Source organism: Ursus arctos, unplaced genomic scaffold (assembly GCF_023065955.2).
Source record: "Ursus arctos isolate Adak ecotype North America unplaced genomic scaffold, UrsArc2.0 scaffold_32, whole genome shotgun sequence".
In the NCBI taxonomy this organism is placed as follows: Eukaryota; Metazoa; Chordata; class Mammalia; order Carnivora; family Ursidae; genus Ursus; species Ursus arctos.
Genome location: NW_026623008.1, coordinates 25,223,373 through 25,251,200, shown reverse-complemented (window position 1 = coordinate 25,251,200; position 27,828 = coordinate 25,223,373). Strand labels below are relative to the sequence as shown.

At 51.9% G+C, this 27,828-nt stretch overlaps 1 protein-coding gene across 1 annotated transcript in view; it reads right to left on the bottom strand.

Annotated features, from left to right (window-relative positions):
• The window catches only part of CUNH1orf94 (chromosome unknown C1orf94 homolog), a 40,039-nt gene extending 16,914 nt beyond the window's left edge, over nt 1–23,125 (bottom strand). The window contains exons 1-2 of the mRNA XM_026516730.3: nt 22,797–23,125; nt 1,866–2,551 (exon numbers count right to left, since the gene is read on the bottom strand). Coding sequence (XP_026372515.2) covers nt 1,866–2,551; nt 22,797–23,125 — 1,015 coding nt within the window. The remainder of the gene's footprint in view (nt 1–1,865; nt 2,552–22,796) is intronic.
• Nucleotides 23,126–27,828: the final 4,703 nt, after the last annotated feature.

Here is a 27,828-nt window from a genome sequence, read left to right as displayed (position 1 = left end):
ACCATCCCAGGACCCTCCACGGCAGTGATTTTTCACCTAGATTTCCTTTCGAGCAAAGGGACTCGTTCTTCAAGCAAAGTTAACTATGGGTGAAATTGTATATATGTGGGTTTGTTTGTTTTTAAGGAAATGTCTGGTTGAAGGAGAGCTCTTCACTCCCTTCCCAGCCTGGAGGCTTCGCAGGTCTCCATGGAGCTCGGCTGGGAAACAGCCCTAGACACACAGCAGGCGCCTCCGGTCGTTCGTGTAGCGGCTGGACCAGAGGACCCGCGCCTACTGTCGCCTGTTGGGCATGGATCCGATCCCTCCAGCCTGGGCCCCCACTGCAGCCCAGTGGTCCTGTGGGTGTGGAGGGGACTAGGCCTGCCCTCCTAACACCATCCCAGCGAAGGAAAGAGTGCTCTAGCCTGAGCCAATTTAGAAGAAAATGACATTTTTAGCAAAACATGTCCCTAGAGTCTCTTCCAAGAGTTTCTCTGGTTGCCAAGTTTAGCCCCCAGCCAGTGTGCTGAAATAACAGTACCCACTAATAATAGCCCTTTCCCCAGAGACCCACACACCTGCAGTCTCTCACACACCTCCCGTTGCCTTGAACACGCCTGCCACTCACTCAACTCCAAAGCTCCGTCTTCAATGTCTGCGCGCGCGCACACACACACGTTCTTGCCTGTCGTTTCTCTGCCTCACTTATATGTGCACGAGGCACACTAGACACACACAGACACAAACACACAGATACACTCAGATGCACCCACACCCTACCCCTGTAAAACACACCTACACCTGTAACACTTCCCGTGGCACACCTTTGCCCACCCATCTATACCCACGGGCACGCACAGAGTGGGGAGGGTGGGTGGGACGGGACGACCTCCCAGCCGGCAGCCCCATCCCTGAGAGAGCTATCCGGTGTCCTTCCTGGAGAAGGAGGTGGCAGGAAAGTCCCACCCTCTGGGCGGGGCTCCACCCTCACACACACAGCTCCCAAAAAGCCCACTGGGTCCCAGAGACCTTCCCAGGACCCAGAGTCCAGCTTGCTGACCCCAGCTCTGATTCCTCGGCCTTCCCACGATGTTCCAGAACACAGAACATGCACCTCTTTTCTTCAGGGGATGGATTTGGGCCCTCCCCCCACTGCATCTCACTTATCCAACCATGCTCACAGCCTGGGGGCCATGTTTTGTTCTTTGATCAACTCTCCTAAAGACTGCTAACTGTAGGCAAATGCCTCCGCCATCAGTCTGCCTTGGAACCGTCCAGTCTGATGGCTGGATCAGAACCTGGAGGTAGGGTGGGGAGGTCTTGGGCTCTTGGGAAAGGGACTCCTCAGTTAGCAGGTGGAAACACTGTTCGAAGGCTCAGGAGTCCCAGGGAACAAGCCCAGGGCCGACAGTCTGAACGACACGTGGAGAGTTTGTGAGCGAGGACCCGTCCTCATGGTCAGAACAGGTGCCTCCACTGGAAGCCAGATGACCCCAGCTGCTAATCCCATTTCTCTCCTATCCAGCTTACAGTCCCCATGCTGCAGTATCAGCTGGGGTAAACGCTTCCTTCCATGTACTCTGGATACCTGGATTCAAAAAACGTGCCAATTACCACATGTGCCTATATCTCTTCTCCAAGTGCATTGGGATCCAGGCCACTGTGTTTGCTTACCCAAGCAGTGCCCCGTACCTGGGCATCCAGCAGAGGGGGCCTGTGGGTGCCGAAAACAGCCTGCACTTGGGGAACTGCACGCATCAGAGAGACCGCCGTGTCCTAGTCCGCTCAAAGATGCTGCATGCACCTGCTGCAGCCTTGGTTGGCTTTCTGGTAGGTTCCTCCCTGCAGGCCCACTCACTAGCCCTGCTCCCAACTGCACTCACCCAGTAAGAGGTGTCCCTCCACGGCAGAGTCCGCCTCAGGCTTGGAGCAGATCTTGGCAAACACCGGGAGCTGCCTCTTCTGAGCAGGGAGCTCAGGGGGCTTGTCAGGGGGGGCGGGAGGCAGGGCTGGCAGCAGGAGGAAGGGGCCCAGCCCCGTGGGTTCCCTGGGTCCTGGGCCGCTAAACAGGCTGCTCTGCAGGAAGCCCTTGATGACCCTGGTCTCCTCCAGCACCATCTTGTTGTCAGGAGCCTTGGTTGCTTCTGTGGCCTTCAGTGGGAACTGGGCCAGGAGCTTGTTGATTTCCGAGGTGGAGGCACCCAGGATGTGGCCCCCATCTTCTGTCCCCGTGACACTCTTGGCCTTGGCGGCGCGCAGAATGCCCGTGACCGTGGACATAACAGAATCACGGTCCTGCCTTCGGCTGATCACGGACACGGCCACCTTCGGCTCCAGAAGTGTGTCCGCGGCAACGATGGCGGCTCCTGGGTACTCACCGCTGTCTGCCGGCGGGGGAGGTGCGAGAAGGCAGGGAGCCGGCTGTCTGGGGCCCTCGGGGGGAGTGCCGGGGGCCTCCAGCTCCCCGGAGGTCTCTGTGACTAAGATGAGGTGCTCTTTGGTCAGACTTAAGTACTCCTGCTCCACCAACAGGGAGATCTCATCCTTGTCGCGGCTGAGCTCCAGAGCTCTGCAAACAGGTCAGAAAGAGGCGGCAGATAAAAGACTGGTGTCCAAGATCTACAAAGAACCTCTCAAACTCAATACACGTGAAACAAATAATCAAATCAAAAAATGGGCAGAAGATATGAACAGACACTTTTCCAATGAAGACATACAAATGGCTAACAGACACATGAAAAAATGTTCAAAATCATTAGCCATCAGGGAAATTCAAATCAAAACCACATTCAGATACCACCTTATGCCAGTCAGAATGGCAAAAATTGACAAGGCAGGAAACAAAAAATGTTGGAGAGGATGTGGAGAAAGGGGATCTCTCTTACACTGTTGGTGAGAATGCAAGTTGGTACAGCCACTCTGGAAAACAGTGTGGAGGTCCCTTAAAAAGTTAAAAATTGAGCTACCCTATGACCCAGCCATTGCACTACTAGGTATTTACCCCAAAGATACAGACGTAGTGAAGAGAAGGGCCATATGCACCCCAATGTTCATAGCAGCATTGTCCACAATAGCTAAATCGTGGAAGGAACCGAGATGCCCTTCAACAGATGACTGGATTAAGAAGTTGTGGTCCATATATACAATGGAATATTACTCAGCTATCAGAAAGAACGATTTCACAACATTTGCAGCAACATGGACAGGACTGGAGGAGATTATGCTAAGTGAAATAAGTCAAGCAGAGAAAGACAATTATCATATGGTTTCACTCATTTATGGAACATAAGAAATAGCAGGAAGATCAGTAGGAGAAGGAAGAGAAGAATGAAGGGGGGTAAACAGAAGGGGGAATGAACCATGAGAGACTGTGGACTCTGGGAAACAAACTGAGGGCTTCAGAGGGGAGGGGGGTGGGAGTTTGGGCTAGGCCGGTGATGGGTATTAAGGAGGGCACATATTGCATGGTGCACTGGGTGTTATACACAACTAATGAATCATGGAACATTGCATCAAAAACTAAGGATATACTGTATGGTGACTAACATAAGAAAATAAAAATTATTAGAAGAAAAAAAAAGAAAAAAGAAAGAAAGAGGCTGCTTTAGTGCCAGCTCGTGGGGGGGGGGGCGCTCTGTAGCAGCATCCCCAGGGAAAGGGGATGGAGAGAACACCTCTCCAGGTAAGAGAAACCTACTGCTTTCTCAAGAGAAAAAATGAACAGTGGATTCCAGAGACGTTTCTATACCAGGCCAGCAGGCCCATCACCAAGAGCGCAGGTCTGGGATTCGGGAATCGGGGTCCTCTCCAGATACTCTGTCTTGCTGAGTGAGCTGAGCCTCATTTTTAGTCCTTTCCTCCCTGTTCAGGGGTGCCCAGTCCCTGAGGCAGTGAAAGCCCAGCCACGTAGGGGTTGGGAGTGAGTCAACAGCTCTGAGTTCAGAGGCCAGAAGGCTGGGGCTGAGCCCTGGAAAGCCCCAGACTCACTGCGGAGTAGCAGCGTGAGGGAAGGGACCATGGGCTAGACAGCTGGGCTCATGCCCTGGTGCCCTCCCTTTCCCCCCTGTGGCTCTGGGCAGGTGGCTCGGCGTCTCTGTACCCAGTCTTCTCATCTGGTCAACAAGAATATCAGACAGGTGCAAAGCGCTTTGGACAGGGTCTGGCACAGGGTAAGGGTGAGCCTGGCTGGATCCTGGAGTCCACATTGTGGCCTGTGGGTGGATACCTGTGTTTCCCCCTGGCTGTCACGGCCCTCTGACCAGATCACGGCCTCTGGACTGAGCCGCACGTCCTGGGAGCAGCAGCAGTGGCTCGGTCCCTGCACTGATTCACAAGCATCTCCCTGTACCCACACACTGGCTTCTACCTGCACCTCAAACCCCGGACTCCAGCTGGACCCTTGATGGCCAACACCAACCCGATGGGGCCTACAGGGCCCATGGACTCTAGGCTCCCGCTTGCTGGCTCCTTCCAGATGTGGGAGAGGATGGCAATCCTGCCGGCCGGGCATCTTTGGCAAGGGGGCACCTTCCCACCCTGGTGCCGCCAGAAGGACCATGGTGACCTAGCTTAGAACCATCTGCTTTCTGTATGTGATGGGCTCCCATAAAAAGTGGCTGAGGTGGTCTACAAAGAACATTCTGGAAACCACTCGATGCCCCTGGGGGAGGGTGGTGAAGACAATGAAGAGGGGGTAGGGGGGAATGAAAGTGCCCACAAGTGGAGCTCCGCCGTGGGGAAGGCCTGGCGCATACTCCTCCTCTGACCGTTCCTCCCCAGGGCTCAGCCAGTCCCTCGAGCTGGGGCCATGAATCCTGCCAGCAGGGACGTGCCTTCCTCGTAATGCTCCCTGTGTCTGAGCATATATACCCTCGCGAGTGCACAAGAACAAATGCACACACTTGTGGGTGTGTTTGATGCACGTGCGCGTGCAGGCACAAAACGCTCACGTGTCACCACACGCGGAACCAGGGAGAAAGTCACTGTATTTGACAACCAATCAGAACGGGCACAGGCGACAGTCCCAGGGGCGTCCAGATGCGCCAGGCCTTACCCCCTTCATTGCTGGGTCCTCATGAGGCCCAGGGCACCCTGGGAATGGAGCTGGGGGCCCAGGGCCTTTGGGAAACTTGGGGAAGAGCATGTCACTACTCTACGAACTGAGCTGGCCGTGCCTCCTGACCACCGCCCTGCAGACGGCCTCCGCAGACTTAGTAGCAGAGAGGCCTGGAGAAGGCAGACTCTAGCCAAGCAGACCGGGGGCTCCACTGGGCACAACCACCTATTTCATGTCAGACCCTAGAACCTCAGGGCCTCCCTGTAGCTGGGCACGACACCTGAACCACGGGTGTGACGCTGGGGAGAGAAGGTGGAAAGGTGACTCGGGTGTGTGTCGGCTGGTCCTGGGAGCTCCAGCGGGCGACGTGGCTGCAGGGAGGCTGGGCCGTCTTCCACTCTGGCTTTCTCCTTCCTTCCATTCTCTCCTCTCCCCCTTCCCCCTCCTCCCTGCCCTCTCCAGTTCCCTTCCTTTCCTCCGTCCCATGTCTAGACTTGGGCTATAAATAGGACCCACTCTCATGGCTGCGTCCCTGCGAACAATCAGAATAAAGAGACCCCCCTTCTTCCTCTTCATCATCATCCTCAAAGGGAACAGGTGAATCTCGAGTTACAGAAACCAGACAGTTGAAGGATCAGTTTTTGACTCACCCTTCTACCAAAAAAAAAGAAAAACAACCCTGCAAAGCAAGCTATATACCAATAGATTTTTTTTTTTTAGAAAGACCTACTGCAAGTAGGTAAATTTTAAAACATTGTGATAATGGTATTGTGGTTTATACTTAAACAACAACAACAACAACAACAAATGAGTCCTTGTCTCTTAGAGGTAGATAAAACTATGTCTAAGATTTGCTTTAAACTTAATCCAGCAGGGGTGGAGGGAAGACGGGGGCCACGGATGAAACAAGACGGCCATGCGGTGACGATCACCGAAACTGTGATCGAGAGGTGCATGGGTTCGTCACGCACTGTTGGCTCTACTTGGGGTTGCGTTGGTTTTTTTAATGTAAATGTTACACAATAGATGCAGATAGAAAAAGTCTCACCGCTTGAATCCTCCCAAGTACCAACTCCAAGGAGAAGTCAAAGGAAACTCGAAAAGGCCCTCAGGACCCCGGGGTCCCTGCATCAAAAGCCACTCGCAGATGGCCCCTTCTCAGCCCCTGAGAGGACCCGCCTCCCCCCCCAACCTGGAACACAGGCAGAAGCTGAGGATGAACCCCCGTTCGTACCCCTCTGGCTCATCACAGCAGTCAGGGGCCTCTTAGGAAGCCGGCATTCCCAGGAGGGGCAGTGCGGTGCCAAGAATGCAGGGCCCGCTCTGGCTGTGGGCCCTCTGTGCTCCCGACAGGCTGCCCCAGGGCCCCCAGCCCTCCCTCGGGCCAGCCTCCACAAACTCCTATTTCCCTTGCATCTGTCAGAAATCCACTCCAGGCCGGACAGGAAGCCAGGCATCCCTAGACATGCTTGAATTGAATCCTCTCCACACTCCTGGACAATAGACAACATCATCCCCACTTTACAGATGGGGAAAAACGAGCCTGAAAGAGGCCCAAGGGCCTTGTCACCTAGAAAGTGTGGGGATGCGGCTGCCTTCACGACCTCCTCCTACCCCACCCGGCTTCCTTACCGGGGATAGCTATCCAGCAAGGACCCCTGTTCCACGGCTGAGCTCTGTCCCCCAACCTAAGTGCCGTCAGGGCTGTTGCTGGTTTCATTCCGTCGCTCCAGCTATTGGAGGACCATCACGGTGAATCCGGAGTCTGTCATCCGTGACATCAGCTGTCCCTGACAGTTTCATGTCAGCTGCATGGCTGAGGAGCACGTCTCCTGGGTCTTCCGCCAATTTATGGATAGAAATGTTGAAGGCAATGAGTCCAGGGCCGAGCCTTGGAGACACTGCCGGAGACCCTCCGCACAGCCTGACGGTCATCCTGGATCAACACTTTGGGGGAATAAGTCAATCCAGTCACTATCATCCCATCTTCTCTTCTCCAAGACAGCCTTTATCAAACACCTCGCCGCAATCAAGATTCATCACACAGTTACAAGTCCCCGAGCAAGGGCGTCCCTACCTGCCTTCCCCCGCAACCCCCAAGAAAACAAGATTCCTTTGTTCTTGTTTGTTCTAGAAAACTGCATGCCTGCAGAGTTAGGACGTTCTCAGAACTCAGATCAATCCATTTCTCTGCTTAAACCCTCATGTGCACTCTCATTACATATAGGATAAAATTTAAACTCCTTCCTGACCTTCAGGGCAGTATACAAAGTGGCTCAGTCACCCCCTCCTGCTTTGACTCCTCCTTCATCCAAGCCGTTCTGGCCTTATATTCCTTGACATGCCAAGTTCATTCTAGCCCCAGGGCCTTTGCATTTCCTATGGAATGCTAGATCATCCCCTCTTGCTTCTTCTCATTATTCAGGCCTCAGTTCATGTTTCCTACTCCCAAAGTAGCCTTTTCTGCCATTCTTAAAGTGCCCCGTCCTTACCAGGCACTCTCCGCTCCAGCAGCCCACATATTTCCTTCATGGTATTAACCACCATCCACAGCATCTTTTTTATCTCTTTATTGCCCACAACAACATAACCTCCCTGAGGACAGGGACTGTATCTTGTTCAGCACAGAGCCCCAGGGTCTAGAGCGGTGCCTGGCATCTCACTCCCGCTCAGGGAGAATTTGTTGAATCAATGAGGAAACTAGCTCATGAACTTATCTTTACCCCTGTCCATCTCTTGGAGCTCTTCACATCAAGAACCCTGCTGCCAAAGACTGACCAGCTCCTTCCATGGGTTGCAAACGCTCTGGCTGGCTTTATTCCATGTTCTGGCCCCCACGTCTGGCCTGGCATCCCTCAGCTGGTCAGATGACATGAACCACTTGCTTAGCCCGGTCCTAAGAACTCCCCACCTCTGCACGGCAGTCCCACGGCAGACCCCACACAAAGCCTCCCAGATCTTTGCAACCACCTTGGGGATCCCAGGAAGACTTTTCATTCTTCCCACGACTTCCCTGGGTTCAATGTCAAGTCTGCTCCCCTGCATTTCCTGGAATCTATCTTTTCTTCTCTCTTCCTAAGAAGTTTTGCCGATCCTGGCACCTCTCCCGTGCTATTTGCTTTCTCCTTTGAGTTGGTAAAAACCATAAAATCTGCCACAGACTCTATCACAGTGAATCATTCAGGAAGGTTAACGCAGCTCCCGGGCGCTGACAAAGGAAGAAGTCAGGATTGGTGCTGGGGCTCCGACGGCTGCCACCACGTCTGCGTTGCCCACCTCCAGAAGTGACAGGTGTCTGGTGGCGGCTCTGGACGCCAGCGCTGTGCATGATTTCTGCATTTGCAGTGTACAGAGTCATATAAAAATAAAGGCTATTGACTGGTTGGCACCCCTTCCCAGAATAATGACTAAGCAAGCACGCTGTTAGCTCCCAACAGCGGTTCTGTGTACATGATAACACAGAGCAAAGACGAAAACTGCTATTCATCCGAGCCAGACAACAGAAAAATGCAAGCAGAGGATTGTTAGTGCTACAAGAGGACACCCAAAACAAATATTTTCTTCCCACCATGGCACTTCAGACCAACGACAAACACGGTACCCAAGTCCAGTACCCGGGCAACATGGCTGATTGTGACTGAGGCAGGTGAAGGGCCCCAGGTCTGGCGCAGACCCGGGCCTGAGTGACGGTCCCTCCACAGACTGACCTCATGACCGTGGGTGGGATTCTGACTTCTCTACCTGTCCTCACGGCTGAGCAGCGGAGTGTAGTGGCCAAGAGTTCACTCCCTGGAAAGAGTCAGAAACGGACTCAAACCCCCCATGGTTCACGGGGGCCATACCTTACACAATCTGGCTACCATGTCTACGCCTCAGGTCCCAGGTCACAAAATAATAAGAAGGCTTTTGCACTTATGAAGAGCTAACTAACTGGCCAGGCATTGTGTTAGGTCCTTTCCATGCCGAGGTCTCATTTGAGTCCCCACAACAGCCCCAGTGGGGTAGTGTGGTCGACTGATCACAATAACAGCCCCCATCTTATCATGCCTTCCTGAGTCCCAGCCCTGCGGCAGTTTCCGCCCATCTTGATTCAGTAATAAGCAGAAATACCTAGGAATAAATAACTAGGAATAAACCAAGAAGGTGGAAGACCCGTACTCTGAAAACTATAAGACACTGCCGAAAGAAATTGAAGATGACACAAAGGAATGGAAAGATACACCATGCTCACGGATTGGAAGAATTAATACTGTTACAATGTCCAGACTCCCCATAGCAATCTGCGGATTCAGTGCAATTCCTATCAAAATACTATCCCGTAACTAGAACAAATAATCCTTAAATTCCTATGAAACCACAAAAGACCCCGAACAGCCAGAGCAATCTTGAGAAAAAAGAACAAAGCGAAAGGTATCCTGCTCCCAGATTTCAAACTAGACCACACAAAGCTATAGTAATCAAAACAGTTTGGACTGGCACAAAGGTAGACCCATGGATCAGTGGAACAGAATAGAAAGCCCAGAAATAAACTCATGCTTGTATGGTCGTTAACCTACAGAAAGGAGACAAGAGTGTACAATGGAGAAAAGGCAAAATCTTCAATAAATGCTGGTGGGAAAACTGGACAGCTACATGCAAAAGAATGAAACTGGACCACGTTCTTACACCACCTACAAAAATAAACTCAAGATGAATTAAAGACCTACATGTAAGACCTGAAACCATAAAACTCCTATAAGAAAACAGGCAGTAAACTCTTGGATAAGAGTCTTAGCAATATTTTCTTGGTTGTCTCCTCAGGCAAAGGCAACAAAAGCAAAAATAAACAATTGGGACTACTTTCAAACTAAAACGCTTTCACACAGTGAAGGAAACCAACAAAACAAAAAGATGACCTACTGAATGGGAGAAAATATTTCTAATAAGGGGCTAATATCCAAAATCTATAAAGAACTCATATAACTCAACACAAAAACAAAACAAAACAAACAAATAATCTGATTAAAAATGGGCAGAGAACCTACATAGACGTTTTTCCAAAGACGAATACAGATGGCAGACAGACACACACGAGCAGGTGCTCGACAACACTCATTGCAGGGAACTGCAAATCAAAACCACAACGCACACCCCACACCTGCCAGAACGGTTACTACGGAGCAGGAAAAAAATACCAAGTATTGGCGAGGATATGGGGAAAGGGGAGCCTCACGCACCATTGCTGGGAATGTAAACTGGTGCAGCCACTATGCAGACTAGTATGCGGGCTCCTCAAGAAATAAAAAGAAAAATACCATACAGCCGGCAATTCTACTCCTGGTACTTCCCTGAAGAAAATGAAAACACTAATTTGGAAAGATATCTGCACCCCTACGTTCACTGCAACATTATTTACAATAGCCAAGATCTGGAAGCACACACAGGAGTATTACTCAGCCGTCAAAAAGAACGAAATCTTGCCGTTCGTGACAACGTGGATGGACCTAAAGGGTATCATGCTAAGTCAAATAAGGTGGACGGAGAAAGACAAATACCGTATGAGTTCACTTATATGTGGAATCTGAAAAAGAAAGCAAATGAACCACCAAAACAAGATGGAAACAGACTCCGAAATACCGCAAACTGGGGGTTGCCAGAGGGAAGGGGGGAATGGAAAACACAGGTGAAGGGAATTGAGAGGTACAAACTTTCCGCTATAAACACGTGAGGCACGGGGCTGTAAAGCACAGCAGAGGGAATATAGCCAATAACATGGCACTGTAATAACTTTGCTTGGTGACAGATGGTGACAAGACGTACGGTAATCATTTTGTAATGCGTATAAATGTTGAATCCCTACGTTGTTCACCTGAAACAAATACCCTATTATACGTCGACTACATTTCAATAGAAATACAACCCAAATGAAAAATGCGATATATTTCATACAGAAAAGAACAATAAGCAGAGACTCATAAGGTGCTTGGACTCTAGGGCCTCACCCCTTGTCTGTCTTGGGATGTAGTGACCTCCACGTTCCCAGTGCAGGAGAGGATGACACAGCCCATGGACGGAAACCCCGAGGTCCCCGGGCCACCTGCCGCCCTATCCAGCTGACTGCAGACGTGGGTGAACAGGAGCCACGTGGGGTCAGGCGCAGCCCCCCCTCCCCCCCGCCGGAAGAACCATTGTGCTGAGCCCGGGCCAGATCGTGGAACCTCAGAAATGCGAGCTGAGTAGATACCTAGTTGTGGTTTCGAGTCACCAAGCTTTGGGGTGGTTTGTCATAGATCTAAAGTGAACTGACACAGAGAGATACAACGTTCCCTGTTTTTACAATGAAGAAGCAAAGAGACAGAGCCGTTGGGTAATTTCCCCAAGGTCACAGAATTGAGAAGTAACAAGGGGAATGAACTGAGGCAAGCGGGCTCCCGTGCTACTCTTCTCAAGCCCTGGGCCACACTGCTCTGAAAACCAAGCGTGCAAAGCTGTGTGGGAGAACACTAGGTGCACAGGCCTAGGATAGGAGAGCGGAAAGAGCCTTGTTGAGGAAGCGTCGTTTAAGCTGGGGGAGAAAAGGGAGAAGAATGTATTCAGGTAAAGAACACAAGGAAAAGCTTTCCAGACGCAGGGAATGGCACACACGAAGGCCCCGAGGCTGGAAAGGGCTTGGTGCATTGGCGGGACTGACGCTCGAGTGCGGGGGGCACATTAAGGGCGGGGTCACATGAGGTGATGTTAGAGATAAAGGCAGGAGGCAGTCTGTGCCAGGCCTCGGAGTGATGAGAGGGCATTTGATTCGAAAGGTGCAGGGAAGCCACCGGAAAGATTTCAGCAGAGAATCGCCAGGCTTAGGTGTTTTTCCTCCGGGGAGCAGCCCAGAGGAGAGACAGGAGGGGTCTGGGGCCTGAGCCACGATCTGTGTGGTGTCTACTGGGTGCCAGGTGCTTGTCCTCACAACAACTAGGAAGGATGGGTAGCTTCTTCATTCCCGGTTTAGAAAGAGGAAACCGAGGCTCAGGAAGTCTGAAAGGTCACTTCACGTTCACCCAAGAGCAGGGTTGGATCCGAGGCCACATGGCTCCGAGCCTCTCCCCGTAGCCACTGCCCTACATTGCCCCGAACAGCAGAAGTGGGAGAAGGAGCAAGGCCTTTGTAGTTAGGAGAGCGGCACTCAAACCCCAGCTCTGTCCTTGCTGACGGGGTGACCTGAAGTTCACGTCCTCTCTCTGAGCTCGGGCGCAGGAGGCCAGAGGCCGGGATGAGGCGGCCGAAGGCAGAACTTGGTGGGCAGGTGAGGGGCTGTGAGCGGGGGGCGGGGAGGAGGCCTCAAGGGCCCCAGGAGAGAGAGAGAGAGAGAGAGAGAGAGATGCCTTCGTCATGAAGGCGGGGGCTCTGGCGTCCAGCCTGGCACCACCCCTAGCGGGCAGCCCCCTTGCTTGACCGAGGGTCATGGACATTTCTGGGTCTTCCTGTCTGCATGAGGAGCAGACACCCAGGTTCTGTTCCCTGAGCACCCAGGGTGCCGCCAGCGTGGAAGGAAGGGACACGGCCTCGTCCAAGCTACCTTGTGTCCTCCAGCTTCCCTCTCCTCCAGAGATAGGGTTCGCTGACCTGCCCTGAGTCTGTCTCCCCACACCCACGCCACCCACACACAGCACAGCCATGTTCACACACACAACCGCGCACACACCACGCCCATGCACACACGCACAGCACAGCCATGTTCACACACACAACCGCGCACACACCACGCCCATGCACACACGCACAGCACAGCCATGTTCACACACACAACCACTCACACACCACACCCATGCACACACACACATACCACAGCCATGTTCACATACACAACCACGCACACACCACACCCATGCACACACACATACCACAGCCATGTTCACACACACAACCATGCACACACCACACCCATGCACACACACATACCACAGCCATGCACACACACACAGCACAGCCATGTGTGCACACACAACCACGCACACACCACGCCCATGCACACACACACAGCACAGCCATGTACACACACACAACCGCGCACACACCACACCCATGCATACACACACACAGCACAGCCATGTGTGCACACACATACCACAGCCGTGCACACACACACAGCAGTCATGTACACATACACACTACAGCCATGCACACAGACCCACGTACGCGCGTGCATGCACACACAGCCATGCACACACATACCACAGTCACCCCAACACACATGCACACACATGCACACACACACCACATCCATGCACACCCGTGCACACATACCTCACCCATGCACTCACCCCACACACTTCCCACAGCCATACACACATACACCCAACACACACAGCACGCACAGACACACACCACCACGGGCTTGTGGAAAACCAGCAGGAAGGAAAGGAATGAGGAGGGTGGATTCCACCCTTCCCAACCTGAGGACCCTGGGCTCTGAAGCGGTTCAGTTTAGGGTGCAGGGGCACTTGGGAGAAGCTGCAAATTTACTTGCCACTCACGGCCTGCGCACCTGGGTCCCAAAGGTACCTGGGAGCCCACTGAGCTCTGTCTGCTGGGAGGGCTGTGGGGAAGGGGTAGTGGGGCGGGGGACCTTCAGAAGGCTCGGGGCCTCCCGCCCCTCCTCCACCCTCCAGGCTGCGGGAGGATTAAGGGAGCCGGTGAGCGTGAAGCGCTCGGTAAACTGCAAGGAGCGCTATGCAAATGTTAGCGGCTCCGACGAGAGGCGCGGTGCGTGCGGGAGAGCCGCCAGGCTGCGGGCTGGGAGCCCTGCTGACCCTTCACCGCCCAGGACCCGGGCTGGCTAGGGGGGAGGGGGAGGGAACGTCCCGGAACCTCATTCTTGTCATCTGCACCCTGGGGATGGTGACACCACTCAGGGTTAAAGGAGGTAACCCTGTGAAATCCCTCCGCTGTCCCAACGCCAAGCCTGGACTTGATGTTCCTCTCACTCCTTAGCAAAGGCCTTCACACTGAGTAGAGCCCATTTTTTACGAGGTCCTTGGCATATACACTTGGAGCTCACTCCATAAAGCGCAGTCCCCTTCCTTCACGCGTCTTTGAAACACCTTCTCAAAGCTGTGTCCCTTTTAAACTTGAGGATCTGTCATCTTTGACCTCAAAGGAACCAGAGTACAAATGCATAGGACTCATGCCAGGCAACTGTTCCAAATGCAGATGCCCGGGCACTCTTGGAGAGATGGCAGTGCAGTGGGCCCAGAACGGGGCCCAGGTATCTGCATTCTGAACAGACATCCCTCCCCCACCCCCCATGGTTTTGATGCAAATGAGACACCCAGCCTGGTGGGAATCTCCCCGGGGGCAGGTGGGACAGAGAAGGGAGATTGGCCCAGGGACGTGAGACACCTCTGGCTGCCCCTCCCTGACCCTGAGAAGCTGACCTACCGGAAGCTGGTGAGGGCTGGGCCCCAGACTGGAAGGGTTTTGGGGTGGGGGGCTCAGTGAGCCGGAGACTGAGATGGGACCCGCTGAGGAGTGACTACGGCGGCAGCTGTGGGGCTACAGTGTGATTCGTATTGTTCAAATTATCTTTAAAACTTTTCATTTGAATCTGTTTAATAAGAGAAGGCTTACCCTAAGGAAGAGGTATCTTTTTAATGTGACTTGGAAGCTGAATTGGAAAGAACGTTGCAACAAAGATATTACAAAGGGGATTAAACCAACCCACCGGTGGCCCATCTCTGCAGGCTCCCACAACCTGCGACACAGCTCCTGAAACCATAAAATTAAATTAAAAAGGGGGACACGGGACATGGGACCTTAATCATGATTCATCTTCCCTCTGCCGCTCATGGCTCCTGGCGCTAAGCAGACACGGAAGGGCTATCCTGATGGGCTCCTGGTGTCCAGGGAGGAGCTCAGGCCTTGAAGCTTCATGGGGCTCCTATCTCTGCTCTGCCCCCTCCTAGCAGGATGACTCTGAGCAAGTTTTTTGTCTAGAGTCTGAGCCTCAGCTTCCTCATCTGTAAAACGGGAGTCATACCGACCATCTACTGGGAAGGGTTGCTAAGACAATGAGATAAACAGAAAATTAAAATATAGAGCCTGGCATATATCAGATGTACCAGAAAATGTTAGTTCCCCTCTCTGCAGCTTACGCAGGAGGAGGAAAAAACCCTGCAATGTCTTGCCTTATTGATATTCTGTCCTTGGGTCACTCAATGCTTCCTCTGATGACTGTGACCCCTTGCTTGGATCCTGGCCACCTCCGGGCCTCACCCTCCTTGCAGTGGCATTTTTATGGTCCATCCATCATTCGCCTCCTCATTCATTCATACACACTGCATAGCAGCCACCAAGTGCCAGGAACTCAGCTGGGCACCGGGAGACAAAGATGAGTAAGACACAGTCCTTGCCCTTAAGCAGCCATGGTCAAGTGGGGGAAGAGGGACTGTTACCACGAGGCAGTAGGCAGTATGTGCCTGATGATCAGAAATCTCATGCCGGAACCACAGCAACAGATCCCATGGCAGGCTGTGCCCTCCCCTTTGGCCAATGGTCAACACAAGAGTTGGGCTGGAACCAACTCTTCCATTCCATCACCCTCATGTAAAGACCCCTACGTCACAGTCCTTAGAGCTAGGGAAGCATTGGTGTCCCCCGATGATCTCTCCTGTTTTCTCTTATTAGATGATAGAAGTGATAGAAACCAACTACTGTGTTCCCACTATTTGCCGTGCTGCCAAGATTGTCAAAGCAAAGTGCTAGCCTTGGTTGAGTGGTTTCCATTAACTTAGGTTTTCAGGTATATAAGTTTCCTCCCTGGTATCATTCTTGATTACTTAAACCCTGTTATTTTATCCTTGACCAAAACAATAAGGGTGGTGATGATGATGATGGCGAATAATCTGGAGTCCTTATCTTATGCCAGGTGCTGTGTGAGCTTGGCATGCATTCTTTCATTAAGCTCCACAATAATCCTTTAAGGTGGTTGGTCGCTGGGGCATTTTCCATTTTTCAGATGACGGAAACGGGGCACGGAAAGTCTGCGCAACTTGGTGATAGCTAGGAAGCGTGCTGGGATTCGAACCCACCTGTTTCCTTATTGTTTTCTGAGCCACCTTGAAACTCTTAGGAAAAAGAGAAAGTATAATTATGTATTTAAATGAAAAGGAAGAACATGGAAGAGGGAGGAAGGGGAAAAAAAGTTGACTGGGTGAGCCGTGAAACATTCAAGGGATGACACTTATTCTAGGTTTTTAAGGACAGATAGGATTGCAACAGGCAGAGCTATGGAAGAAAGGCATTCCTGGCAGAGCAGTCACCCGAGCAAAAACAAAGAGCTGTGCACCTGCTGATGGTTCTTCTGGGCTTACAGAGAGTTTGGAGAAGAGCAGTAAGACATGCAGCTAGACGTGTAGGCAGAGCCAACACGAAGACCCTAGAAGACCAGGTCCAGGGGGTCAGAAGACAACGAGGGAGCCATGGGAGATTCCTGTTGTCATGCTTCGGGGATATGAAGCAGGTGAAGGGCGAAGCACATCCAGGAAGGAAAGGAACCAGACACAGCGGGATGAGACGTTCTGAAAATGGCAGAAAAGACCAGCAGGGAGGCAAAGGAGTCCAAGACCATCCTGAAGGTGAGTGGAGGAGAGAAGGGTTGGCGGGGCCTTAAGCCTCTGTCTGCCATTCCGTGCATTAATTCGCTTGACAGCCAGGATGGGGGATGTCAATGTGACTGGGGTCACAGCAGTGGCAGAGACCCAACCCCAGGAAGTTAAGGGAGGGAGACGCTTAGTGTCCAGGAGCAAAGGATTCCAACCTGAGGCCTCTGCCATTCACAAAATGTGAAGGGATATAAGGATGTGTTTTAAGCAAAAGAGCGCACAGCAACTTTCTTCAGATCCTGAAACGTCTGACCTCTTAGAGAAGAGAAAACTCTAGCCTAGAGCATCAGACCCCAAAGGTCTTCGGAGCAGGCTTCTGCTCCAGGACACCAGTCTGCGTTTCCATGTGTGAGTCTTGTCCTAATTGCGCCCATCACCAGGTTTCAAGCTTTTTTAAAAATAATAATAGTAAATAAAAGTGAGCATATATTCCAAGCAACTTTTCCAGGAAAGAAGGATTCATTCAATCGTTCAAATAACCATAGCACAAAAGATTGGTTTGTTGGGAGAGCAGGTCAAAGAAGGCACCACTCGGGGCTCCAAGTCCCGGGGGCCTGGCCGGCCAGGGGGACTGATCAGTGAGGATTTACTAAAGCAAGTGCGAAACAGCCCTCTTCCTTCCTGAGACAGATACCTCAGAAGGCTGTCAATCAGGAAATCGTTTCTGTTTTCTAAATATTTAAGTGGATTTCCTTTCTTGGTGTAGTGTTACCCTCCTCCTTAGGTCTGGCTCGGGGTAACACCCAGCAAAGCCTTCCGAACCTGCAGACCAAGTTCTGCCTGACTCGGGGAAGCAGGAAGTTTCTGTAGTGCTGGCTGAAGGCCTGGAAGCCACCAGAGAAGTTAGCCCCACCCAGCAAGCCCCAGGCCACCTCTCCACTCTCATCCACCTCCACACATAACCTGCCATCGCCAGGGAGCTGCCTGTCCTGCTGTGCACCTGCAGGATGCTTTCTGTGGGCTGTCCTCTCTCCTCAAGACCCAGCCCAGGAGACACCACCATGGATCACCTTGCAGGGACCGTCCTGCCACCCTCTGCTCCCAAGGGGGCGCCTCTGTACCCTTCATCACACGCTCAGTGCAGGGGTCTTGTCTCTTGACCTTCCAGTGCGCCTCCCACGGCCTCCTCCAGGAAGCTTTCCCTGAGCCCCAAGCCCAGATCTGTGTGCCCCTCAGTAGTGCTCCCACTGCACCGGGACTTCATCAGCACATTAAGGGTAATATGTTGTGATCTGCTTTCCTCGAGACGCTGAAGGTCCATGAAGGTCAGAGACTGTCCCCGTCTTTCCTACCGTGGTAACTGTTTGCATCCTTTATCAGGCATGTGGTAGGAGCACAACAGAAACTGTTGAATGTCATTGCCGTATCCGGGTCCACCCCAGCCACTAGCGTGGGAGCTCTTGGAGAGAAGGGCTCCTGTCCTGCTTATCTCTGTATCATGCGACCTGGCGTAGGGCCTGGCACCCTGAAGGCACCTGTGAGTGTTTGTTGAATGAATCTGTAAACAAAGGAATGAACAAATGCCACGTCCCAGTCAGGGCAACGGAGTCAACGGCAAACCCAAAACTCTATTCTGAGGCTGTGAAGTGTCAACGACAGGAGGAATGAGGGAACACGTGGTCCCAGGCTATGAGTTGGGAGGTGGCTTGCCACATTGCTCCAAACCCAAATTTAAGTCTACTTAAAAGATAGCTGAGTAAGATTCTGAAGTTTAATGAATACCAGACAGAATTATTGATTTCTCGCCAAAAGCCCATTTCTCTGGTTTCTTTCCCACCTCAGGAAATGCCCCCCCCCACCCCCGGGTCCAGCAGTGGCTCAGGCTGAAAACCTCAGCGGAGCCTTGCTGTCTCTGTTTGTGTGCCCCAAATGTCAGCAGGCCAGCTGGCTCCTCGCAGAAGAGCCTCTGACTCTCCTGCTTCTGCCAGCTCCACTGCGGTCCCTCGGATCCAGCCACCACCGCCCTGGCGCCTCACCTGGACCACGGGGGCATCTTCCAGAGGTCTCCCCCCCTCCTCTCTCAGGCCCAAACACCCTGTCCACACAGCAGCTGGAGAGGTTTTTAAAAACCAGTGAATCCATTCATGCTACACCCCCTTCTTTAAAGTGTTCGCTCATGTCCCATCACACCGAGAATCAAATCCGCACTGACTACGGTGATTTCCCCAGGCCGCCTACACCTTGCTGGCCTGCCCCCGATATCCCTTCGTCCCGTGTCCCATCACACCCCTGCCCCAGCCCCGCGATCCCTCAGTCCCTCTCCATGTTCACCCCTACATCGGGCTCTTCATGGTCGCTCTCCTGTCTGCCTGGACGCCCTTCCCCGAATTTCCCCTGACCGGCTCCTTCTTGGGATCCAGGTTTCAGATCACATGACCACCTTTCCTCAGAGAGCCCTTCCCTGACCACCCTCTACCGAAGGGTGCTTTCCCTTCACGGGGTTTTATTTCCATCAGAGAGCTCACTGCTATCTGAAATTATCTGGCTTATTTTTGTGTTTGGTTTCCTCCAACCAGAATACCAGTCCTTTTCACATTCCAAAACTCTCACAGTCTTTTATTTACTTGCTTTCTGTTTCTGTCCCTTACTTGAATGTAAGCTCCAAGGACAGCCTTATCCGGTTCACAGCTCTATCCCACTCGCTCTTAGTACAGTGCCGGGCACACAGTTGATGCTTATTAAATATTTGCTGAAAGAATAATTGAATGAATGAACGAATAAACTCCAAATGTGCCCACGGAATGAAGCTGGCTCATGGAGAAAAGTGAATGTGTCATTAATCACCGCTACCATGACGACAGAACACAAACAGAGATGATCCAGTTTGCACAAACTGGATCATACCTGGATTCCTGTACCTGGTTCTGGTTACCGCACTGCCACGGGGACCAGCACACGTGAGAGGAAACTTAGAAAACCAGAGATAATCAGCTACAGAAATAAGAAATCCTAGGAAGAATATTGTTGCCATCTTTTAATATCCAAAGGGCTATGGAGAGAACGAGGACATTGATTTAGTTTGGAGCCCTAAATCCATTGACCTGAATCCAGATCAATGGGTAAGCATTTGATAGAGATAGATTCGATAGAGGAAGAAAACGGTCTTTTGACAGCCAGCATTCATAGCAAGGGAAGGGGCTGCCTTGGGAGGTGGTGAGCTCCCCATCTAAGCAAGGGTACAAGTGGATAACCACTTGGCAAGGATGTTGAGGAAGAGATTCAAGCAGCAGAAGATGGCCTCCGATCTCCCTTTCAGCCTTGAGATGTCTGGGGTTTGGGGATATAGAGGGATTGCGTCAAGAAAAAAATTCTGGCTAATAAGAGTTTTAGAATTTACATATCTAGCCACCCTGATAGCAGAAAATATCACCCAAACCAGGTCTACGAATGAGCTACACACCGTACAGCTCATTGGATTTGAAATCCGTTGTCTGTGTGTGACCATTCAGAACACCAGGGCTGCCAAGTATTACAACGATCCAAAAAGATGCTTCCATTTCCAGGGGAACATAGCCCACACTATCGCACGGTAGCTAAGATGAACCTGGATTTGCTTTCTGAAATTCCACCACTTCCTAACCGTCGGGCCTCGGGCAGAGAAATGAACCCCTCCAACCTGTGACCTCATCCATGAAAAGGATTTCATTGAAAAACCAGGGAGGGAGGAATCCAACCAAGAATGGCCCAAGTGGGCAGTTAATGAACCTCGGTGACAGACACACAGACACTCACCATCCTATTCTATTTTGTGCATGGGAACATCTGCATAATACAAAGTAAAAAGGGGGGAGTTTAAAATAGCACCAACCTCCTGTAATAATTGCAGGGCTTAAGGAGATCATCATCACCATTACTATTACCGGGAATTTAGACAAACCCCTAGTCATTACCGTTCTTACCAGGAATGTTTAAATACCCCATTGAATCATCCCAACAGCCCTCGGAGATGGCGGGAATCGTCTCCAATTGGCAGATGAGGAAACTCAAACGCGCGGAAGTTAAACAAAGCCCGCGGCCTGATGGCACACGGCTGCCCGCGGCCTGAAGCCAGCGACCGGACTCCGCCATCGCAGCTGCTTGCTTGCAAAAAGAGCTCCTCGTGTTCTCCTGGGTTGGTGTCTACACGGTTCTGACATCGGTTATTCATCTAAGGCGGTGGTTTCCCGGATCCTTTCTCAGTAGCAAAACCACTGGGTTTTTTTTGCCGGGGTTGGGGGGGGGGTTGTTTGTTAGTTTTCCAAATGCAGTTTTTACTGGAAACTCCAGGAAACAAGGTTCCAAAACACCAAACAGCCCTCTGGCTGACGTGGGGATGGGGGCGCCCAGCAACCAGTCCCCTTGATTCTAGGGTGACCCCTGGAAACACCTTGAGGTCTACGAGCAGAGTGTGAAAACCCCCGATTGACACAAGTAACGAATCATGGAACATTACGTCAAAAACTAAGGATGCACTGTATGGTGACTAACATAACATAATAAAAAATTATTATATATATAAAAAAAGAAAGAAAGAAAACCCCTGATTGAAGCCAGCAAAAAACCCCTAAACTCTGAGAATTCCATTTAAGGACAGCCTCCTTTGTATAATGCTGCTTTGAGGGAGGGCGGGGGGCTTCCTGTGTCCACCCCATGTGGTCCTCATTATGGACTCTGAGGTGGACCAGGCAGGGCACATCATCCTCGATTTGCAGATGAAAAACATCAAGGCCAAATGGAGTTAAGCAACTGGCCAAAGGGGCACCAGTTCACTTTTGGGCCAAGTACAGACTGGAAGTAGAGTGTGTCTCCATTAACTCAGTGTGACCTGGCAGAGAGGGTGCCATCTACTGGAAATTGCCACTGACCCTTGGTCCACAAAGTGGACAATCAGCTTCTTGGCCACGGAGAGCTGAGCACAGCCCCAAGGGCCCCCTGCCAAGGCCCCGTCCCAGAGCAGATGGCAACGGGCAGGGGAGGGGGGCTCAGTGCCCCTGGAGGGCTGGACAGCAGGATCTGGGCGGTAGACGGGCCATTCCCAACCCGGCCACGTCGTGCTGAGCACAGGGCAGGATAAGCAGTAACAGCCAAAGGGCCTTCCACCTTCATCTGCAGCTGGAGAGGGGCCAGCAGGTAGCGCACACCTTGTACCGAGTAGCAGTTAGCGTCGCCTTTCTTCCCAGCTCTTTCATAGAAATCCCCTGAAACCAGACACAGCTGATAATTGCCTCAAGGGTCCCCCCACTTTAGCATCTCTGAGGTGAACTGGAGCATGTGTTGCAACAGGCGACACTTAATTATCACTTGGTCTTTCATTAGCACTTAATTATTAACACTTAATCCATCTGTAAAATGGGGACACTAATACCTGGCTCAGAGGGACTCTGGGTTAATTAACGTTTGCAGCCCAGTCTAAGGATGCCAAACATTGAACGGGGGCTCAGCAGTGGCACTGATGACCATGGTGCTTTACGTGCTCTCTCCTTCCTCTCCTTGTGGGTATCCATGCCCAACAATATCTGCCCAACATTAAGCTCTGTGTTTCCCAGACGCAGGATTTCCCATCCAGGAAAAGGGCTATTTACAGCCATTTTCCCGCACTTTAATTTTCTATTGTGCCCTCTGAATATGTCAATGCCTTCCCAGTAAATATTTTGATGTGCGCTCTTGCAGCGGCTTTGTGGAGGCTGAATGGGACAGCTGCTCCCTGTATTAGGGAATTCCAGATGTGGTTTAAAACCACCAGACTCATCTGTGCCAATGCCTAGCCTTTGGGGGTGGGAAAGGGAAAGTATCTCGGAGTTGCCTCCAGGGAAAAACCATGAGCATCTGACCCTCAGCCCAGGCCAGTGTGGGTTTTCGAGGTCCTCAGATCTACATCTGGGTTGCCTACGCAAAATGAAAAATGTCCTCTTAGTGGGCTGGAAAAGAGGCAGCAGAAACACAGTCCTGGCCTGGCCCTTCACCCAGGTAACTTCAGGACCCCTGTCACCTCCGCTATAAAGATTAGACAGGACCACAACAGGTGGAGGAAACGCATACAGCCTTTAGGGCTTAACCAGACTGAACAATGGGCCAGAACATTGCCCCAGAAGGTTGGACCTCAGCTCCTCCCACCTCCCTTGATGCCAACCGCAGAGGGGGAAACTCACTCTTCTTGGAAGCTGAGCCCGTTGTCTCTTGGAGTCCCAGCCATGGGGGTGGAGAGCTGTTCCTTCGAGGTCCTGGGCCGCAAGGCCTCGGGCAGGCCTTGAACTCTTTTCCAGATTTCATGGCAAGTCTTGTCTAAGCTGTCCTGGGGGGTGTCCTGGTGGACCCAGATGTATCTGGGGAACGGGCCCAGGGCGGAGGGGCGCTTGGCCACCAGGGCCGAGGATGAAGGGAGCCCATTCCCACTGGCCATCCTCCTCCTCTCTTTCCGGAAGCCCCTTTGTCCACCCAGGGCTCGAAGACAGGGGGACCATCCACCACCACCCCTCATTCACCAGAAAGGGGGATGAGGATGGGCAGGAGCAGGTCAGTTCTGTCTGGCTGTTGCTTCAGCAAGGTGACTATGTTCAGAGGCCTTCGGTTTGGCTGTGCGTGTTGGATGGAGGACAGCTTTCTTTTGGGGAGGGGGGCTTATTTTGATTTGTTTTTATTTGCTCTTTCCTGACTTTTGCCCCCCTCCCCCTCTCCCTTAGAAGAAAATATTTGAAAGTCAACAAAAACCAGTAGCTTAGTAACCGTGGAATCCCCCTGAGCTCAGGAACCAGGAGCCTGGGCGAGCAGAATGACATCTGGGAACAGCTGGAGGGGGAGGGCAGGCTCTCCCCACAGTCCCTGGCACTCCCCCGTCGCGATGCGCCCGTGACACCTTGCGGCGCCTGTGGCTCAGCCCATTCTCGCCGTCCAAGCCGCGCGGATGGCTGGGCCGGGGTCCGGCACTGGGCACTGTGCTAGGCGCCGTGGGGGCGGGGGCCCGCCATCAGGTTCTCAGTCGGGCCTTCCCAGGGACCCCCGCGCACCCCGAGGGCCAACGGCCCGCCTAGCCCCGCCTAGCTCGGCCCTCTCCCCGCCCCCGTCCCCCTCTCCAGCGCCGCCCTGCCTCGGCAGGCAGGAAGACCCCCGGCAGTGCGGCCACCGGTAGCCCGCCCCGGCGCTCCCAGCAGACACCTGCTGCGCCCCCTGCGCCGGGCTGCACTCGGCCTGGGCCAGCGGCGCCCAGCCTCAGCAGGGCTCTGTCTCGGCGGGCCGCGCAGGGCGTGGCGGCTTGGGCCGATTTGCGCGCCGGTGGCTCCCACACCCTCCCTGTCCAGCGCCGGAATTCCTCTCTGGGTTTCAAACGCAACGGCTCGGTGCGCGGGCCGCCCTGGGTTCGGTGCTCAAGGCGCCCGGGCAGGGTGGGGGTGGGGGCCCGGAGGACCCCAGAGCACTTGCTCCTGTTGGAAGTCAAGGGCGCCTCGCCCCCGCCCTGCCACTCCGCGCAGAACCTCAGCGCCTCCCAAGGGCCCCTGGCCCTGAATCGTCTGATTTTACCCCAAACTGCTATTGTATTGGGCGTTTACCGTGTGCCAAGCTCTGGGCTTTGTGTTATATTCAACGAATAAGTTCGTGGTTAGTACCGCTGTTTATTACCCTTCAGCGTTTGAGGAAACCCAGCCTCTGAGTCAGAAAGGGGTGTATTCAAGGCCCGCTAGGAAGAGGGAGCTGTGAGTCAAACCCAGCGCCCCCCACCACCACCTCCACCATCCCCCCCCCCCACAGCAGGCCTGACCCGTGCTCTCAGCCTTTGAGATCCACCCGTCCCTCCTGAGCTGGGTGCATCGGGTCCCCGGGGTGGAGGGTGAGCCGGTGGGAGTGGGGTCAGGGGCTCAGGTGCAGAGAGAAGGGCTAAGTTAGCGGTTTGAGGCCCAGGGGGCTCCCCCCTCCCACCGGATGGGCTTCGTTGAACTTGGAACTGACCCAGCACCTTTGCCTGCCCAGGGCTCTCTGGCCCCACGAGTCAGTCCTCGTTCCTCCAGGGTTTCACCCAGAAAAGGGAGAGCCCGATGACTGGGAAGAAGAGTGGATAGGAACAGACCGGAGCTCGAGACCAGAGCTGGAGACCAGAGCTGGGTTGAACCTGGACACTGCCACCTCCTAGCCGTGGGACCCCAGCCACTTTTTTAACCTCTCCCATGCTCCTTCCTTCCTTCATTCCCCAGGACTGCCCGAGGATCTCCAGGTGAGTAGCTGGGCACTGAGGAAGCATGCCGGTGAACAAGCTAGCATGGTCCCTGCTCTCCCAAAGCCTACGTTCTCGTGCAAGGAGACAGGTCACAAACTAGCAAAGCAAGTAAACAAGCCCGAAGTACAGATGAAATAAGGGCCCTGATGGACAGGGGGAGGGGAGTGGCGGCAGCATTAGATGGATGTCCAGGTAGTCCTCCTTGAGGAGCTAAGGTAACACTGGAGTTGAGACAGGAGGAGGACAAGGAATCCTTTTCAATAAAATGGTGTTGAAAAAATTCTTAAGAAAACCACATTTCCGGCACATAGTAGGCACTCAATATATACGTGCTGGAATGAATTAATGGTATATCGTATGTAAAGTACCTGGCATACAGTAGGTGCCCAATACACAGCCTTGCTCTTCAGAGAAGGCCTGAGTTCCTGGAAATGTTGACTCTCAATTTTGAAATCCGAGCTTCATTCCCCTTTGATTTTCATTATAAAATTGAAGATGTGCTCCTTTGGGGAAAATTCTGAGGACCTAGACTGAATAAAATTATAGTTAAGAATGTAGAAAACCTTTTAAGATAGTGTATCTAAAGGAAAAGTGATCATTTCTGATGAAATATTAATAGTTCTGAAAATGTCACTCCGTGTTTGTGCTGCTTGGCATTTGGTTGGCTAACACCTGTGCTTAGAGCAGGACGCCAACAACCCGCACTGCCCAAGCCACAGGATTCTGGAAAGTTAGCCAGCTCACTCACTCCTGTTCTTTCTCCCCCCACGGCAGGAGACTAGGCAACAGGGGCTAAACTGGAAAGGCTTGGAAAAAAATAAAATAAAATAAAATAAAATAAAATAAAATAAAATAAAATAAAATATAATGCAGCAGGGATATGGAATAAAGATAGGGGCATGTTTCTTGGAGCACACAGCTGAGGTTTCTAGAAGATTCTGCAAAAAAAAAAAAAAAAGTAAGTGAAGTCATTTGAAATAGTATAAAGCTAGGCCCAATATGGTAGCTGCTAAACCACATGTGGCTATTTTAGTTCTATTTTAATGTAAATTAAGTTAAAATTTTAGTTCCTTAGTTACACCAGCCACATTTCAAGTGCCACTTGTGGCTTGTGGCTACCATTTTGGACGGCACAGAGAACATTTTCATGGTCACGAACACATGGACTCTAGAACCAGACTACCTGGATTCGAATCCTGAGCTCGTGTGGTCTGGCGTTGGTGTATTAGTTCTCCGGGGCTGCCATAACAAAGGCCCACAGAATGGGCGGCCGAAACAATGGAAATTTATTTCTACACAGTTCTGGGGGCTGGAAGCCCAAGATCAAGGTGTCTGCAGGGTTGCTTCCTTCTGAGGCCTCTCTCATGGGCTCATAGATAGCTTTCTTCTCCCCGTGTCTTCATATGGTCTTCCCTCTGTGCGTCTGTCGTCTTCTTATAAGGACACTAGTCATACTGGATTAGGACCCAACCTATGATCTCATTTTACCTCAATTGCCCTTTAAAGGTTTTATCTCCACTTACAGTCATATTTTGGGGTACTGGGGGTTAGGACTTCAACTTGAAGTCCCTCCCAATGAATTTGAAGGGACACCATTTATCTCATAACATGTGGTCTCACCTGTAAAATGGGATGATAATAAAGAACACCTGCTTTGCAGAATTATTGGAGATGTACTATTACTAAGTAATTAGCACATGAAAAGTCCCTAGAATGTGTGGCACGTAAGACATCCATAAAAGTGCTGTGTATTAGTTCCTTTGTTGATTACACTGGAAAGTGTGCTACTGGAGTTTCTAAATAACAGCTTTCGTGCTATGTATAAGGAAGGGAGGACTTTAGCTGTACCGGGGAAATTAGTCTGTGATGGAGGGACGGACTCAAATCATCAACTAAGCCTTTCTAGGCTTTGTTCATTTGTGAGCACCTGCCAGGGGCCAAGATTGTGTAAGGCAGGGGTGCCTGGGTGGCTCAGTCGTTAAGCGTCTGCCTTCGACTCAGGTCATGATCCCAGGCTGCATGGGGCTCCTCCGCTAGGAGCCTGCGTCCTCCTCTCCCACTCCCCCTGCTTGTGTTCCCTCTCTCGCCGCCTCTCTCTCTGTCAAATAAATAAATAAATAAAATCTTTAAAAAAAAAAAAAAAAAGACTGTGCAAGGCACAGGGTGAGGAGATGAATAGAACCTCTGATTTAGACATTGTTACAGGCGAGTGAAGGGAGCACAGCATTCCATAAGTGCGTGGTATACGGCAGATGTGCGGAAAACTGCGTTTATTCCAGCCCCGTTCAATATACGTAGCCGTGTTCCTCCAGCACGTATCTACGTGCCCAGCACATGAAACGGTGTCTGTGACCACTGAACGCTTCACATCAAGCTCTGGAAAAGGTCAGGGACCAGGCCCATCTTTGGCACCTTGAACAGGTGGGTTCAATTTGTTTGGACAAATTCTTCAATTACCTCTTACTGCCCTTATTACACTGGGCGGATGGTTTAACCTCTCTATACCGCAGTTGGCTCATCCGGTGAAAGAGGGATAATAAAATACCAACTTCATAGGGTTGTTTCGCCACAGCTGAGATAATGCAGGGGCAGAGCTTAGGACAGGGACCCCATGAATATTAGCTATCGTTATTTAGGATTCTGAGGTTCTTGCTTTTCTATGTGGAAGCAGGAAAGCCTCGGGAAGAAGCAACTGTCCCTCCGTCTTCCCCAGCTTCCACTCACCTGGCTTCCGTCAGGGGCAGTAACATGGCCAGGACGGAGCCCTCATCCAGGTGGGAGCAGGCTATGCTCTGTTAAGACCTTCACAGGCCGGAAAGCAGCTTCCTCTTGTAGGCTGTATCCCTCATCTAACATATTTGAAACACACCCACCTCTCACCACAAATAGAACTTTTTGGCTGTGAAAGAAAATTGAAAGGATTTTTGCCATTTTGCTTTTGAAAAATTCTGGCCATGAGTAATTTATTTAATTTA